We start from the raw sequence: 14,546 nt of genomic DNA, 5'->3' as shown, positions 1-14,546 counted from the left end.
CAAGTCGGAATACTTAAGATGGAGATAGTTTGAATTGGATATAAATCCAGTCAAATAGTTACACGATCCACACTATTGAAGTGATCTTGCAAGTGCCAAACAAATGATCCATCTATTTTATATGTAATAACATAAAGTGGTATGGATTCAAGCCTCACAACTTAAGTATTAGGTGAATTTCAGGAGTAGAATTTACTAGTGTGTGCTTGACGTTAAGAAAAACAAAAAGATAATAATTTAAAAAGAAACTTAACTCTCATTTAAAAAAAAAACCACGGTATTATTGAAGTTATCACATCCATCAAACAAACCAACAACTAGAATTCAATGCTTCGGTATTCAAGTACCGACATGATTGTACCTCGCCAATGTTATGCCAAGCATTTTCGATACCAGTACTAAAATTTTGAAAAAGTCAATATTGAGATTTTCGGGACAGTTATCGAGCTCATCCTTACCACAAAAATAATTTGTGATTCAAAGATGATCGGGAGTTTGATCTCAATTGGAATAATTTTGTGGGGTTATTGGCCAAAGGCATGGCGACATTCCTGTTGATACTGGGTGTCACATAAACCATCTCTGATTTTATCTTTTACTTTTACTCATGTGTACTCTTATACAATAATTACACGTATATTGTATTAAAACATTGGCATAAAATAAAGCTAGAAGAATTTTGTTTCTTAAAATGAATTTTTAACTAATGTAACCGGAAACTCATTAGTTTATCAATATATAAAGAGTGATGCTTATGTTAGATCAACAATTGATTTGTGTGTTCTGTTATGATAAAAAGATTCTGTAAAAATAAGTTAATACTAAAGTTTACTTGCTTTATCATTCCATATAAAAAACCATAAATATGGAGTAGAATTAGTTGGAAAATATAACTACCAAAATAACAAAAATATCAAGAAAGCAACTACTATGACGAAAAAGTGGTTGGGGTTGTTACAACTATCACAGATCCAATTATAATCACCAAATAATCATATTCAACACTTTAAAACTTCTAAGTGTTTTGATCACTTGTATAAGATAGTTTTATATAAATTTGTGGTTTTAGATGGCTTATATATAGGAAAGAGATCTATGCATTATACTATAAATTGCGTATACAGACAAAACAAACTAAATTATTTATTTATTATTCCAATCTTAAATTTTCTTTTAAAATATAAGACACGATTACATGTGAGTTATGGTGTTAAACATGATCATGACACGATAACTAATTATGTCATTTTTCTAAACACAAATCTGTTTATAAACACGTTACACACACAACCTATTTAGAAACACAATAAATGTCATATATGTGGTGAAACACAAGCTGTCAATTGTTCATAAACATCTTAATAATAATAATAATAATAATAATAATAATAATAATAATAATAATAATAATAAGATTTTGAATATCACTCACTCGGTCACGAGTGAGATGCCTAAAGCCCTAAAAGGCTTAAAGTCACGTAGAACTTGCCCCGTAAAATAATATTATTAATATTAATACACTCCCTCCTACCTCACACTCCACAACCTTACTGCTCTGTTTTCTGAAAATCAATTGGTGAATCAAAATGGATCGGAAACACTCATTTACCGGATTATTATCTCGCCGCCGTGTCATCAGTGATTTTAGCAACAATTCAAATCTATTCTCCGATGAATCCGACTGTACGTTTTCCATTTCTCCTCACTTCAATTGTTTTCAGTTACCTGCCTCTTATATATATCACATGACGTTCAATATCAACGATTCATTTTCCACTAATTTCTCTTTAAAATTTTAAAATTGACTGGATGATGATGATGATGATGATGATGATGATGATTTCTTCAACGTTAATTACTAGTTTTGAGTTTTGATGCATACGCCATACGTGCTTGCTAATTGTATTCTATTATATTCTTCATTCTCTGCTAATCAGTCACCTGAATGAATCAGTTATTAGGTATTTAGATTAGATTTCAATTACGAACAACCTTCAATGCGGTTTGTGGATAAGCATCCATGTATTTTCTGGCTCGACACTGATTTACTTATCGAGCTCGAGCAGAGCCTGTCATTCACATAATTTCTTAATATATATAATATAAATAATTTTTAATTAATATATATAATGTTATGCAAAAATAACTAAATAATATAAATGATATATAAAAAATTATAATTGAAAAGGTATTTAAAAATAAATATAAATATACGAAAAATAATTAATAAATAGTAAGCGAGTCGAGCTTGAGCTAATAAGCGGAGCTCGAGCTTCAGAAATAGATATCGAACCAAGCCAAGCTCTGCCCTTTGTAAGTTAACCGAGGGCTCGGCTCGCTTGCATTTAGATTTCAATGAACGTTCAATGCGGTCTACGAATATCTATGTATTTTCTGGCATCTCGTCCTTAATTTGGAGATTAAAATGCATACATCGTGTTTTCGCTAATTTTTTCATTAAATTTGCTTTCAACTTTGATGACTAGTTGTAAAGTTTGATAATTAATAAATGCATGTTTGTTGATATGATGCTGGTGTTTGTTCTATGATCACCAGTGCAGGTGAGATCACAAAGGCGGCTTTCATCCGGATCAACAAAACCTGCAGCAAAAGGCATAATATTAGATGATGATGATGATGATATGCTTTCATCTAATGAAGGAGGAAAGCATGACTATGACTGGTAATGCTGTTGTCTACAAACTTCTTATGTCAAATTATTTTATTAAATTAATTGAATGTGACAACCTATGCCTTTAATTCAGATCTACCAAACTTATTTTCTAGCAAAATAACATGCCGTTGATGCAGATTAAATGATTTTAAATCTTGATTAATGATTGATGATCACTTCACCTGTCTTTGCATTATTTGATTGGTAATTTGTTAAGAGAGTTGTGATAATTATAGGTTTTTACAGTTTAGCAATTAGCATATTGTGCTTGTAGTCAGGGGTGCTCACAGTTCAGTTGTTTTGATTTTTTAGTTTTTACCATTTGAGCTTGAAAATTGTAGACCGAAAAAAGTTGGCCAAAAATAATGAATTTAGGTATAAATAATTTTGTTGATTATGAACTAATTGATTACTATGCATTTGGCCAAAAATATTTGAGTTACATATTTATTAAATTTTATAATTACTTAACATAAAAAATAAAAATCTAGAAATTTGGTTCGATTTTTACAAACACATAAAACCAAACCGTCAGTTTTTGTTTCGGTTTGGTTTTTTCGGTTTCTTGCACACCCACAGTTATAAGCTCACTAACCACCATGATGGTTGCAGGCTCCTACGTCCACCAGAAACAACTCTAATTCCATCCTCAAATGCAAAAGAATCTCAACCAAAGTCAGTTTCTCAAAAAAGGAATCCTTCACTTAGATCAGCCTCAACAAATAGAACCTCAAGGGGAGGCCTTTTTCTCCTTTTTTTACAACATATTTTCTACATGTCACATGTCACAAACTTAACTTCACACTGTTTGAATTACTTTTTTGCCATCAATGATTTTGTTTCAATTGTAGCTTTCTGTTTCTCAATCTGAAAGTAACCATATTTCAAGACCAACAAGAAGCAGTTCAGTAACCCGTCCATCAATCTATACAAACAGAAACTCGAATATTCTAAACACGAGCTCTGCTTCCGTTTCATCTTACATAAGACCGTCCACGCCAACTAACCGTCCACCATCAGCTGGCAGACCCTCCACCGCCTCTTCCCGCCCAACACCTTCTAAAAGCCGCCCATTCACCATCACCACTGATAGAATTATTAGACCATCAACTCTAACTAGTAGAAGCCCGACACATTCTTTTAATAACCGGAACGTGGGACCCACATCCAGGCCAAGCTCTCCTGTCTCACGGGCCCGGGCCTGGGCCCAGCCCATCAGTCTTCCTGATTTTCCAAACGAGGCGCCACCAAATCTTAGAACTTGTTTGCCAGAAAGGCCTGTCTGCTGCCTGCTGGTAGGTGCAGGCCCGGTGCGGCCATGACTGTGAAGGGAAATGTAGATAATATAAACACAAGGAGACATCCGTCGCCTGTTGCCACTGGGGGAAGACTTGCAGAATTGCCTGGACGGGGGCGGTTGCATGCTAACGGGCATGCGGATGAATCAGTTACAAGAAAACCTGTAAAGGTGTTGGGTTCAGAGAGTGGTGCAGGGTTTGGAAGGAGTATTTCTAAGAAATCACTTGACATGGCCATAAAACATATGGTATTATTCATACTCTTTTTTCAATTGATCTGTTACAATTATTATATAGAAAAGAACTATTTTTATACATATAAAAATGCTACTGTTTGTACTATTCTAAAATTCTAAATATTTAAATTTTATAATAAATGATGCTTTACATGGTAAATAAAAGCATTCCATTAAGCAAATTTGATTAATCAGTTTTAACTTTTAAACACTAATATTATTTTTACTTATTCTATTTAATATATATTTTTAGTTACTTGAAAATAATTCTTTTTATCTCCTTGAATACTTTTGAGATATTATTAGTTTATATATTTATTTACATGTCGTAGAATTAAGTATTCTCATTATTGTTGCTAATGACGAAAGAAAAGTTTCTAAAGTAAAGTTATTACGAATTGGTTTAAGATTAAAATTTTCACTAAATAGATTAAGACAGTGTTAATTGTGTCGTGTTGGTGAGTTGAATTATTTAACCCAAACATGACCTGCACCTACTTATAGTCATGTACTTTGAACACTGCTAAACCCATTTATCTAAATGTGTCAAACAGGTTGGCGGGTGATAACCACGTTATAAACATGTTAATCGAGTTGGTGGATTGTAAAAAAATGTGTTAAACAAGTCATAAATTAGTTACTAGGTCGACCTGTTTAACTAAATAGGTTAAACATGCCAATCTGTACACAACCCATGTTTTAAACATGTTTGATATGGCAACTCAAACCTGATCTAAAAAAATATCGATTGCAGGATATAAGAAAGGGAGGCGCGCGCCCACTTCCTGGCTCAACGCTCTTTCCTCACAGCATTCGATCTAGTCAACCTTCAAGTGCAAGCAACAATGTTAACTCCAAACATGGAACTTTAAAAAATGGTTATTTTGATAACAAAGTGAAACCCGTAACCGTAGAACATAATAGTCTGTATTCTTCTAAAGTAGGACGTGTAGATGTATACGAGAGCTTGAGGTACGACGCGATGTTGCTAAAAGAAGACTTGAAGAACACGAGTTGGCTCCAAGGTGCAGATGAAAAGAGTGTTCAAAGTCTGTTGTTTGATAATGGGTTTGAGTCGCTCCCTGAACCTTTTGCCCCATGATTTGTCTTCTTTATATTCATTAATTCATATGGACATATGCAATATTAAATTTAGCATCCTTGAAATGCATGTATAGTTAGAAAATTCATACAGGTCCATAAACACATCCATCAGTTTATGGGATAAGGTTAAATTAAAAACCCACTTGAGTTGTGAAAACCCGCGAAAACCCTATGTAACATCGTTTTTTTTTGTTACATGTAATATATGTTGTAACATTTAATACAAAACATCGAAACATCAAAAAAAAATGTTTTTGCTATTTTTTAACATTTTTTTACTAAATTTTATATATGTTTTCAGGAGAGAGAAAAAGTTATATTTATATTTACATTTTTTATTCACTTTAATTGTGGACCACAAGATCTAAACATTAATTAAAAACATATAGTTGAGAATGAGTTTCTAGAGTTTTCACAACTCAAATGGATTTTCATTTTATACTTAGCCTATATATATATATATATATATATATATATATATATATATATATATATATATATATATATATATAGGGTTTGGATCAAATACAAAATGGAATTAACATGAGAATCAAGTAAAGTAATTATATATACAAGTAGAATAATTATATAATTACATCATAGAGTAATTTCGTAATTACTCTATATTACATAATTACTCTAACTGTATATATAATTACTCTACTTGATTCTCACGTTTAGCACGTTAATTTTATTTATACGTTAACTTTCCCCTATATATATATAGCTAGTAGGGGGTGTCAAAAAAGCGTTCAAACCAACGCAAGTTGGCCGGTTTGGATCAAAACGACTTAGGTGTTGCACTTTGATGGTTTAACGATTTGGTCCGGTTGAACTTTATTGTTTAAATATTATTTTTTGTTTTGAAATATGTAGTTTAGTTATTATAATTATAATTATCAACCATCTTTATGATTCTAAAATTTTAATAGGACCGTGCTATGTGTTCAATGAACGAGAATTGTTGTAGGGTTGGTTATCTTGTGATTGTTAAAAAAAATTCTAATCTAGTAATCTAACAAATAACAAACCAATATATAAAGTAGAAAAGGCAATCCATATCCCTAATTATGAGTTATCATAATGATGTTGGTTAATCAAAATATGGCTTTGTCAAAAGTGAAAAGATGGTTCATAAATGTAAGTCATTATTTGTTGCCATATTTTTACTCTTCATGTGGATGACCCAATCCTATATTGTTTACTTAAAACATTGTTTCTTTATGTGTTTGATTAGGCGTTTGGTAAAATATTATAAAACAATGGTACATAAGAACACACAACACCGTTTAAAATGGAGACATAACTAATTAAATCGTTTACAGATGAAAACCACACTTTCAAAAGATTACTACTAACCTACTTTTAAGAGCTTTCAAAATCAGGTCTTGACTGTGATCAAGGGAGTTGGCACCAACTTGGAGGAGAGAAGTGATGAACGGCTCGGTTTTTCACATTGGAGGTTTGTGGCAAGAGCGGGAGTCCATAGAGAAGGGGCCGTTTGTGAAGATTACCGATGGCCACATCCGTGGAAGCTTCAATTATAGATGCTCTAATGCCTTTCCCATCCATGCATTTATCCTTATAATCATCCATATATTTAACCAAACCCGCATTTTTAAATGCGGATATTCTATAGCTAAATTATTTATCTTTAATAAATAATCTACAATTATAAAACATACTTGAGCAATGGAAGTGTGCCATTTAAATCCTTATAACAATCAAGTTGCTATTTGATCATAATAATATACACATTAAACCCACACCAAAACAAAAATAAGCAAATGTAGTCCTTAATTCCAAATGGATAACTTAAAATCCAACCATCAAAGTAAAAAAAGAAAATTGGTATCCACTGTAGTTTCTCTCTTGAAATAGTCCCCAATCTAGTATCAGAAGTTTTCACAATTCTCCTACTTGTTTGCTACAATCATATTAAACCATCATTCATTATTGTTGGTTTACATATTAAAACTACAACTCAAATCAGAACCCAGCGGATTCACAAGCTTATCTGATGGCATTTCAGATAGTGGGCCCACGTTGCTGACGGTGTCTAGTTCTTCAGCGGAATTGGATCAGTTTCAGAAGCTGACGTGTCATTCATGTCAGCAGATTTGGGATTTCTTATTATTGGATCAAATGACTGGATTTTTGCAGTCTTTTGGTCAAGCTCGATTTGCAAGATGTTGACCTGCAATTAAATACCATAATTACTGAAATTTGTGATTATTGCATCATTAGCGTTAATTGTTAGCACGCCTGTGATAAAAAGAACTACCTTCTCAACTAATTTCTCGTTTTCGGAAAGCAATCTTGCAACAAGTGCTTGTGCATATTCCAACTGTAAATTCATGTCGTCATATTCTGTAATGTGCTACACCAAGATACAAAAATAATAAAACAATTCAGCATATAAGGTATGTAACAGGTAGAGGTGTACACGAGCCAAGCCGCTTGGCTCGCTAAAAGCTCAAATTGAGCCGAGCTTAAACGAGCTCGAGCCTAAAATAAGCTTGGTTAATAAATGAGTACAACAGCCCGAGCTTCACTTAACGAGCTCGAGCTAGCTAGCGAGCTTAAACAAGCCTATTACTTTTATATTTGACATATTAAATATATATTTACACAATTATAACTATTATATATAAAATGGTGATAAAAATAACTAAATACTATGCATAATGTTATATATAAAAACTAAGATTAGAATAGGTCTAAAAATAAGCTTATAAACAAAAAACTAATTAACAAATGATAAACGAGCCAAGCGAAGCTCGAGCACAAGATCTCGTAAGTTAAATGAGCTGAGCTTGAGCTTGACTCGTTTAACTTCACAGAGCTCAAGCTTGGCTCGTGAGTAAGTTTTCAAACTCGAGCTTACTTGGGGCTATGCTGATATGCTCATTTATTATTAATTAACTAATTTATATACATATATAATAGTTTAATATATATATTTGTAATATATATATTATTTAGATATTTTTATCATAATTATATATGTAACAATGTCTATTTTGTAATCTACATTTATTATATTAAATACAAATAATTATATTTGTTAAAATAAATGGCTTGTGTAGGTTCACAAGCCTAATCAGGCTCGACATATGAAGCCGGACCTCTAGCTAGTAAACTGATCTTGAGTAGTTCAGCTCGAGCTCGTTTACACTCCTATAACTATTGATGTGGTAAAATAAAAAAATAAAGAATTAAACAGACCTTTGTCCTTTCAGCAGATAAATGGGTAGCTACAGCATTCTCAAGATCCTGAATCTTTAACTGAAGATCCGAAACATGTTCTTTCAACTGCTGGTTTTGGTGGGAAATATGATTTATGGACGTTTCCAGCTCGATCACCTGCAAGACTTTGCTTTATTTTTAACTAATCATATCAGGTTAAATAAAACACATTTTTTGGAGTGTAAAGATGTGTATGTAATGTACCCGTGCTTGTAACTTTGCATTGTCCTTGTTCAAAGTGGCTAGTGTTGCTGCTGCAGAGTTCTACAACAAAAAAGAAATTCATAATTATTTTGACACTAATAATCAAATATTAAGATAACTGATAATTCTCTCAACACACCTCTTTTTGAAGCCAAGAGTGTTTTTCTGTCTGTAATTGAGAAACTCTGGCCTCAAGCTCATTCTGGTGAACAAATCACAAGTTTTTTCAGATACATGAAAAGTTATCTAAGAGTAAAGTTAAAAACTTTAATCACAACTATTTTAGCTACTAGAGTCACCTCTTTATGATGCCATAAGTTTCTTTCTTTCCATGATTGCGAAATATTTCTCTCAAGACCAGCCTGTAAACATGTATCAACATAAAGCATAAGAAAGGTTAACAATAATATCAATTTATCAAGAAAATTAATCTTTACATCCCTTTGTGTGTGTATGTCCAATTGCTCGTGTAATTCTTTAATTTTTTGTTCTAGAGAAGCCTGTAAACATGAATAATATTAACTGCTGTTATCGCATGATTCAGAAACATATTAACAAATGCATTGAGTTTAAAACATGTTTTTACCTCTCTGTTTAACCAATAAGACTTCTCAGCCTCAACCGAACGTGACTGCGCAGCCAAAATTTCAAAGTAGCAACAAATCAGGCTTTATATACATACACACACAAGAAAATGTAGTTGTGCTATAAACAAACTTACTGTTTCGGTTCCGCTAATGGACTCTCTATCTGAATCTGCAACTGTTTTCGGGACATCTGAGTTATCATAATTCAGGCTCTGATTAGACGCATTTGCATGATTGTTTAATTCACCAGCACCAGCACCAGCAGCAGATGCGGTTGCTTTCGCCTGCTTGTTCTTCTTTTTCTTATTTCTCTTCTTCTTGTTTTCATTCTCCATTGCTTCAAATTAAGAGACCGAACCGAAAAGGCAGAATAATAACTTACGCAAATATCTGTTTACCTGCACAAACAAATAAGCATTCAAATGGCATCATCATATTGTAAATGCTCGTTTCGAAAGCATGTAGTAAAACCAAATTGAAGAAACACTAATTGACCCCGGGCAGATTACGGATAATCTGGAGGTTAAATAGATGTTTCCCACGAGGGGTTAGGTCCGGCAAAGATGGTTCTTCAGATGACCTGCAAAACAGACACCGTGAGCTCGTCACTGAGAAGGGGGGTACCTCCTTGTGACCACCCTCCGGCGTGAGAATCAGACTAGATTGCTCTTGTATATAAGTGTATATTAAGAGATTGCTAGAGAATATAAGATAATGAGATGATAAGATGATATAAGATAATGTGTCCATACCATTCCAAGGTGTTGGAGTATTTATAGCCGAAGGTAGGTTTCCAAGAAGGTACAGCCGGTTGAATAGTATTCATGTTCTGCCAACTGTGGGCTACGCACATGCCATGCTGGTGGTTGGTGGGTAGGCAGCGGCTGATAGTGACCAGGCCGGCTGTGTACTATTCCTTTTCCACCAACTGCAGGCTATGCACGTGCCACGACAGGTTGGTGAGTAGGCAGCGGCTGATAGTGACATTAAGTAATAGAGCATGCTGCTCGTTGTACTGTTGTCAGTGAGCTGTCGCAGCTTTGGTCAGATCTTTTGTCCATACCTTGTCAGGTACAGTACAAAAGATCCTCCAGTAGCGTACGGACTGGCTCATTTGGGCGGGAGTTTTCCCGGCTTTGGGCGGGAGTATTCCCGGCTTGCTCACTCCTTCTTCAGGTGACATTACTTAATTATTTAAGAGTTAAGTGTCTTGTGCGTGTAGCCTTGCTGCGCGGGTAGCCTTCCCTGATGGCTAGTATCCGTTGTTGCGGGAACAGGCGGAGTACGTCGACCATTGGGAGGCTTTTCCTGCGGGAACAGCTTGCGTACTGCGCGTAAGGACGTCACGTCTCTGAGCATGGTGGGTTCTGCGGATCCAGTTGGTTTCTGCGCAGACGTCTCTCTTCAAGGTGAGTCTTGCGAGCTTAGCCTTTGCGCAGACGTCCCTCTTTGAGGTGAGTCTTGCGGGTCCAACTGGGCTCTGCTGGGACCTACCTCTTCAAGTCCCCCCAGTCCAATGTTCTTCTCATGAATTGTTAATAAGTGAGGTGAACTTTTGGACTTAAGCAAAGGGTTTTGAAAAGGGTTTAGTTTTAAGGTTTTCCATGGGGATTCTTCCCGCGGAAGTCCTAATGTCACGTGCAGAAATTCCCGACTTTTCTGCTTGATCTTTGGGTATGATGCGGGTAGGTCTGTAACCTCCTCGCAACTCAGGAGCGTTGAGTTCCACTTGTGTAGATTCTCCATGAGGTTTTGGTAGTTTTGAACATAGTGATCAATTATGTTAAACAACCAATTCCATCTTGGAGCTTCAAACAATCTAGTTCTCGACGTTCCCGCTATGCGGGGATGTTATTCCCGTTTCCGCAAGCATGGCCCAGAAGATCCTTCTTGGTTTCAATTCCCTGCGGAGTGCTAGGTATGTGAAGGGTTTCGCCTTGACACTGTACCCGCACTCGTCTTATAGTTACTTTACTTCCAAGGTATTCCTGGCTTCAATTCCCTGCGGGTGCTAAGTATGTGAAGGGTTTTGCCTTGACACTGTACCCGCACCCGTCTTATAGTTACTTGGTTGCCGAGGTATTCTTGGCTTCAATTCCCTGCAGGTGCTAAGTATGTGAAGGGTTTTGCCTTAACACTGTACTCGCACCTGTCTTATAGTTACTTGGTTGCCAAGGTAAGGGGTATAGTCCCGCTTACTTTTGAATCTTTTTGAAATTCGAAGAGTTGGTGAAAGGATAAGAACAGTCCAAACTGTTGAAACGTCGTCCGACGGTTTCTTCTGACAGTCTCAGAATGTGCAGGAAGTTATGGCGACGTGACAGTATATGGTCATTCCAGACGCTTTTTCAGGCGCGTGGGCGCGAGTTTTCGGGCGCGTGGCCGCGAAGTTTACGGCGCGCGTCCTGTCAACAGCTGTTGCCAGCTTGCTTTTTCCACGTGTCATAGTTTCATTGCACCAGCGTTTTCCTCTCTCTTCTGCATTAAATTCATCGCATTCATTGCGATGAGTATATAAAGGGAGGAGAGGTTGCATCTCAACTCACAGTTTCACCTCTCTTCTTCTTCTAAACGATTTCCGGCGAATACTCTAACTTTTCTGTCGAGCATTCTCCTGAAATCGTTCTTCTTTACATTCAAAACATGTCTTCCGTTCATGATCTTGAGGCTACCGCCGAGGAGTCTGACGTGTATGCCGAAAATCCGTCGTCTACTTCTGATAAGGATGATAAGAGTACTGCTGGTGAGTGCCAGTGTGCTCTTACCGTCGACCTGTACCAGTACATTGTTAGGAAGTTCATGCTCGAGCCTTTCGAGCCTGAGTTTCCTAAGCCTCATCAGACGGTGTACGATGCCCCCAAGGGCAAGATAGGGGTGTATGCCGCATTCTTCGTTTATGGGAATCTCAGGTTCCCATTGACGAAGTTTGTGTACCGTGTTTTGGAGAGACACGGTGTACATCTGACGGAGGTACACCCAATGGCGATCCCCAAGATTCGCCATTTTGAATGGGTGTGCCTCATTCTGGGCGTGGAGCCCCATGTCGACCGCCTGATGACCTTCTATTCCTGGAGGTGCATCCAGGGGTGGTATACCTTGGTCACTCGGATCAAGGGTTTGAAGATCTGCACTACCGAGCGCAGTCTTCGGTCCTGGAAGCGGGAGTTCTTCTATATCTCCGCTCGCGTCGTCCCCATAGCGATGACGTTCAAGAACGGGAGAGCTCTCCCAAACCTTCACGCCTCCAACTACCAGGAGGCGGAATGGTTCTCCAAGATTTCCCGGGTCCAGTCTCCGGTTTACTGCTTTGCGGAGTCCGGGATGGTGATGCTCGGGATGAGCCGGGTGTGGAAGGATGCTGGGGCGGAGGCGCCACAGATTCCCATCGTCCTCGAATACGGTTTGAACTCTGTCCCTTACGATATGCTCCGTCTTCTTTGCTGATTTAGGGTTTTTCTTCTAACTGTTTCTCTTTTTATTTCAGAGGGGAATGACTTACAATCGCTCCTGCATCCGCGGGAAGCTGGTGGTCCCGCTCGGATGGGTATCCGTGCTCTTGATGAGAACGAGTTGCCCATCTTGGAGCAAACGGCGGATCGGTTTGTGGAGGTCGACCCGCCGGGCCACTCGATTCTGAGCGCCACGCGGCCAGGTAAGGAGTTATTTAACCCTCGCCCTATCAATGCTCAAACCTCTGCTGGAATTCCTCTAATTTTGTCATCTTCTGATGAGGAATCCGCAGATGGTCCTTTCTTCACGCGGAATAAGAAGGCTGCTAGCGGGAAGGGTAAGGCGAAGGTTGCCTCCACTGCCGATCAGGGGAATCGGTCAGAGTCAGAGACCGAGAGTGAAGAGGTGGCGGGGAACCCTGGTGGTGATGAGACCACTGTTCCGGAGGTTGAGACAGCTGTCACCTCCGGGCAGCCTAGTACGACGGTGACCAGCGTGAAGAGGCCGGCTCCATCGGGTTCGTCCCCGCCTATTCGCACCTTCAAGCTCAAGAGGACTCGTAAGTGTAAACTTTAACTTTAACTTCATATCTTTCCGCCATTATATTTAAATATGTTTTCATGCAGGCGTGGATGCAACCGCATTCCAGGGTGGAGCGGGGAGGAGCACCTCTGGACCCATGACGGTAGGTTTGGTCAACCTACCCGAGGCGATGACCCAGGCGACTGCGCCTGCTTCAAGTGTTGGTTCAGTTGCTCACTCGGTTGAGGCAACTGTTCCAACTGTGACGTCGTCTCCGCCGGCTGTCAGTGCCATATTCACTGATTCCTTCATTGAGCCGGCGGTGAGTTTTTCTACGGGCTCTTCCGCAGCGGCGACCACGGTTGTGAGTTCACCTCCGGTGAGTTCACCTCCGTTGGTTTCTACGACGGCGGCTTCAACCGTGCCTCCGGCACCGGTGACCACCTCGCCCCCGGCCGGTTCAGCAGGTATGTTTGGGGCTTCTAGCCAATCTCTGCCTCCTTCCCATCTGCCTGACCTCTTGGATGGATATCCGTTAGGTTCGGGTGATGGGTTTGGCGGCTACAGGCCTGTCATCGACCTTACAGGTGCGTAGGGTTATTTTGGCCTGTTATCTTTTTTTTTTATATATATATCTCATCTTTTCCTAACTGTTTCTTGTTTTTGCAGTGTCGGATTCGAATGAGGTGTATGTTCCACGGTGGAACATCCGCCGGGGAACAACCCTTCGGACGCCTGTGGAATGCGTCGAGTGGGCGCGTCACGCGTCCCCAAGTGGCGCATTGGGGGAAGCCATGTCCAGCTACCAGGAGGGTAGGCTGACAAATGAGCTTCGAATTCTCCTTGCCCGGATGCAGCCGCACGTCGAGCTGCTTTGTCGTGAAAACGACAAGTTAAAGGCAGCTCGTATCCAAGAAGTAGCTCAGGCGCGGGCTATCCGGGAGGAGAACAGGAGACTCTCCGCCGTTGCTGCGGAGAAGGAGAAGGCCTTCAAGGCCCTTGAGGTTGAAGTTCAGGCCCATCTCGAGGCCCGTTCCAAGGCTACCCAAGCTGTTAACGAACAGCCTCGGTTGGCTAAGGAAACTGCGCGGAACGCAACCGAGAGGGCCACCAAGGCTGAAGCCGTTGCTGAACCTCTGCGCGCCGAAAATGAGGAGCTTAAAGCCAAACTAGAGAGGCTTCAGCAGGCTCATGATGCTTTGGCTATGGAAGACGCCAAGAA

General features: G+C 38.7%; 1 protein-coding gene across 1 annotated transcript; it reads right to left on the bottom strand.

Annotated features, from left to right (window-relative positions):
- Nucleotides 1–7,371: 7,371 nt before the first annotated feature.
- Nucleotides 7,372–9,729, bottom strand: LOC143545981 (uncharacterized). Its single transcript, XM_077037741.1, has 9 exons — nucleotides 9,487–9,729; nucleotides 9,352–9,396; nucleotides 9,203–9,265; nucleotides 9,065–9,127; nucleotides 8,905–8,967; nucleotides 8,766–8,825; nucleotides 8,541–8,678; nucleotides 7,597–7,692; nucleotides 7,372–7,509 (listed from the first exon to the last, which is right to left on the bottom strand). The coding sequence occupies exons 1-9, from the start codon at nucleotides 9,685–9,687 to the stop codon at nucleotides 7,372–7,374; spliced, it is 867 nt and encodes a 288-aa protein (XP_076893856.1). The 5' UTR covers nucleotides 9,688–9,729.
- Nucleotides 9,730–14,546: the final 4,817 nt, after the last annotated feature.

This window comes from Bidens hawaiensis, unplaced genomic scaffold, assembly GCF_021521415.1.
Source record: "Bidens hawaiensis isolate Kalapana, Puna unplaced genomic scaffold, B.hawaiensis_p1.1 tig00014140_1, whole genome shotgun sequence".
NCBI lineage: Eukaryota > Viridiplantae > Streptophyta > Magnoliopsida > Asterales > Asteraceae > Bidens > Bidens hawaiensis.
The sequence above is the reverse complement of the archived record's forward strand: the minus strand, read 5'-3'. Positions and strand labels throughout refer to the sequence as shown.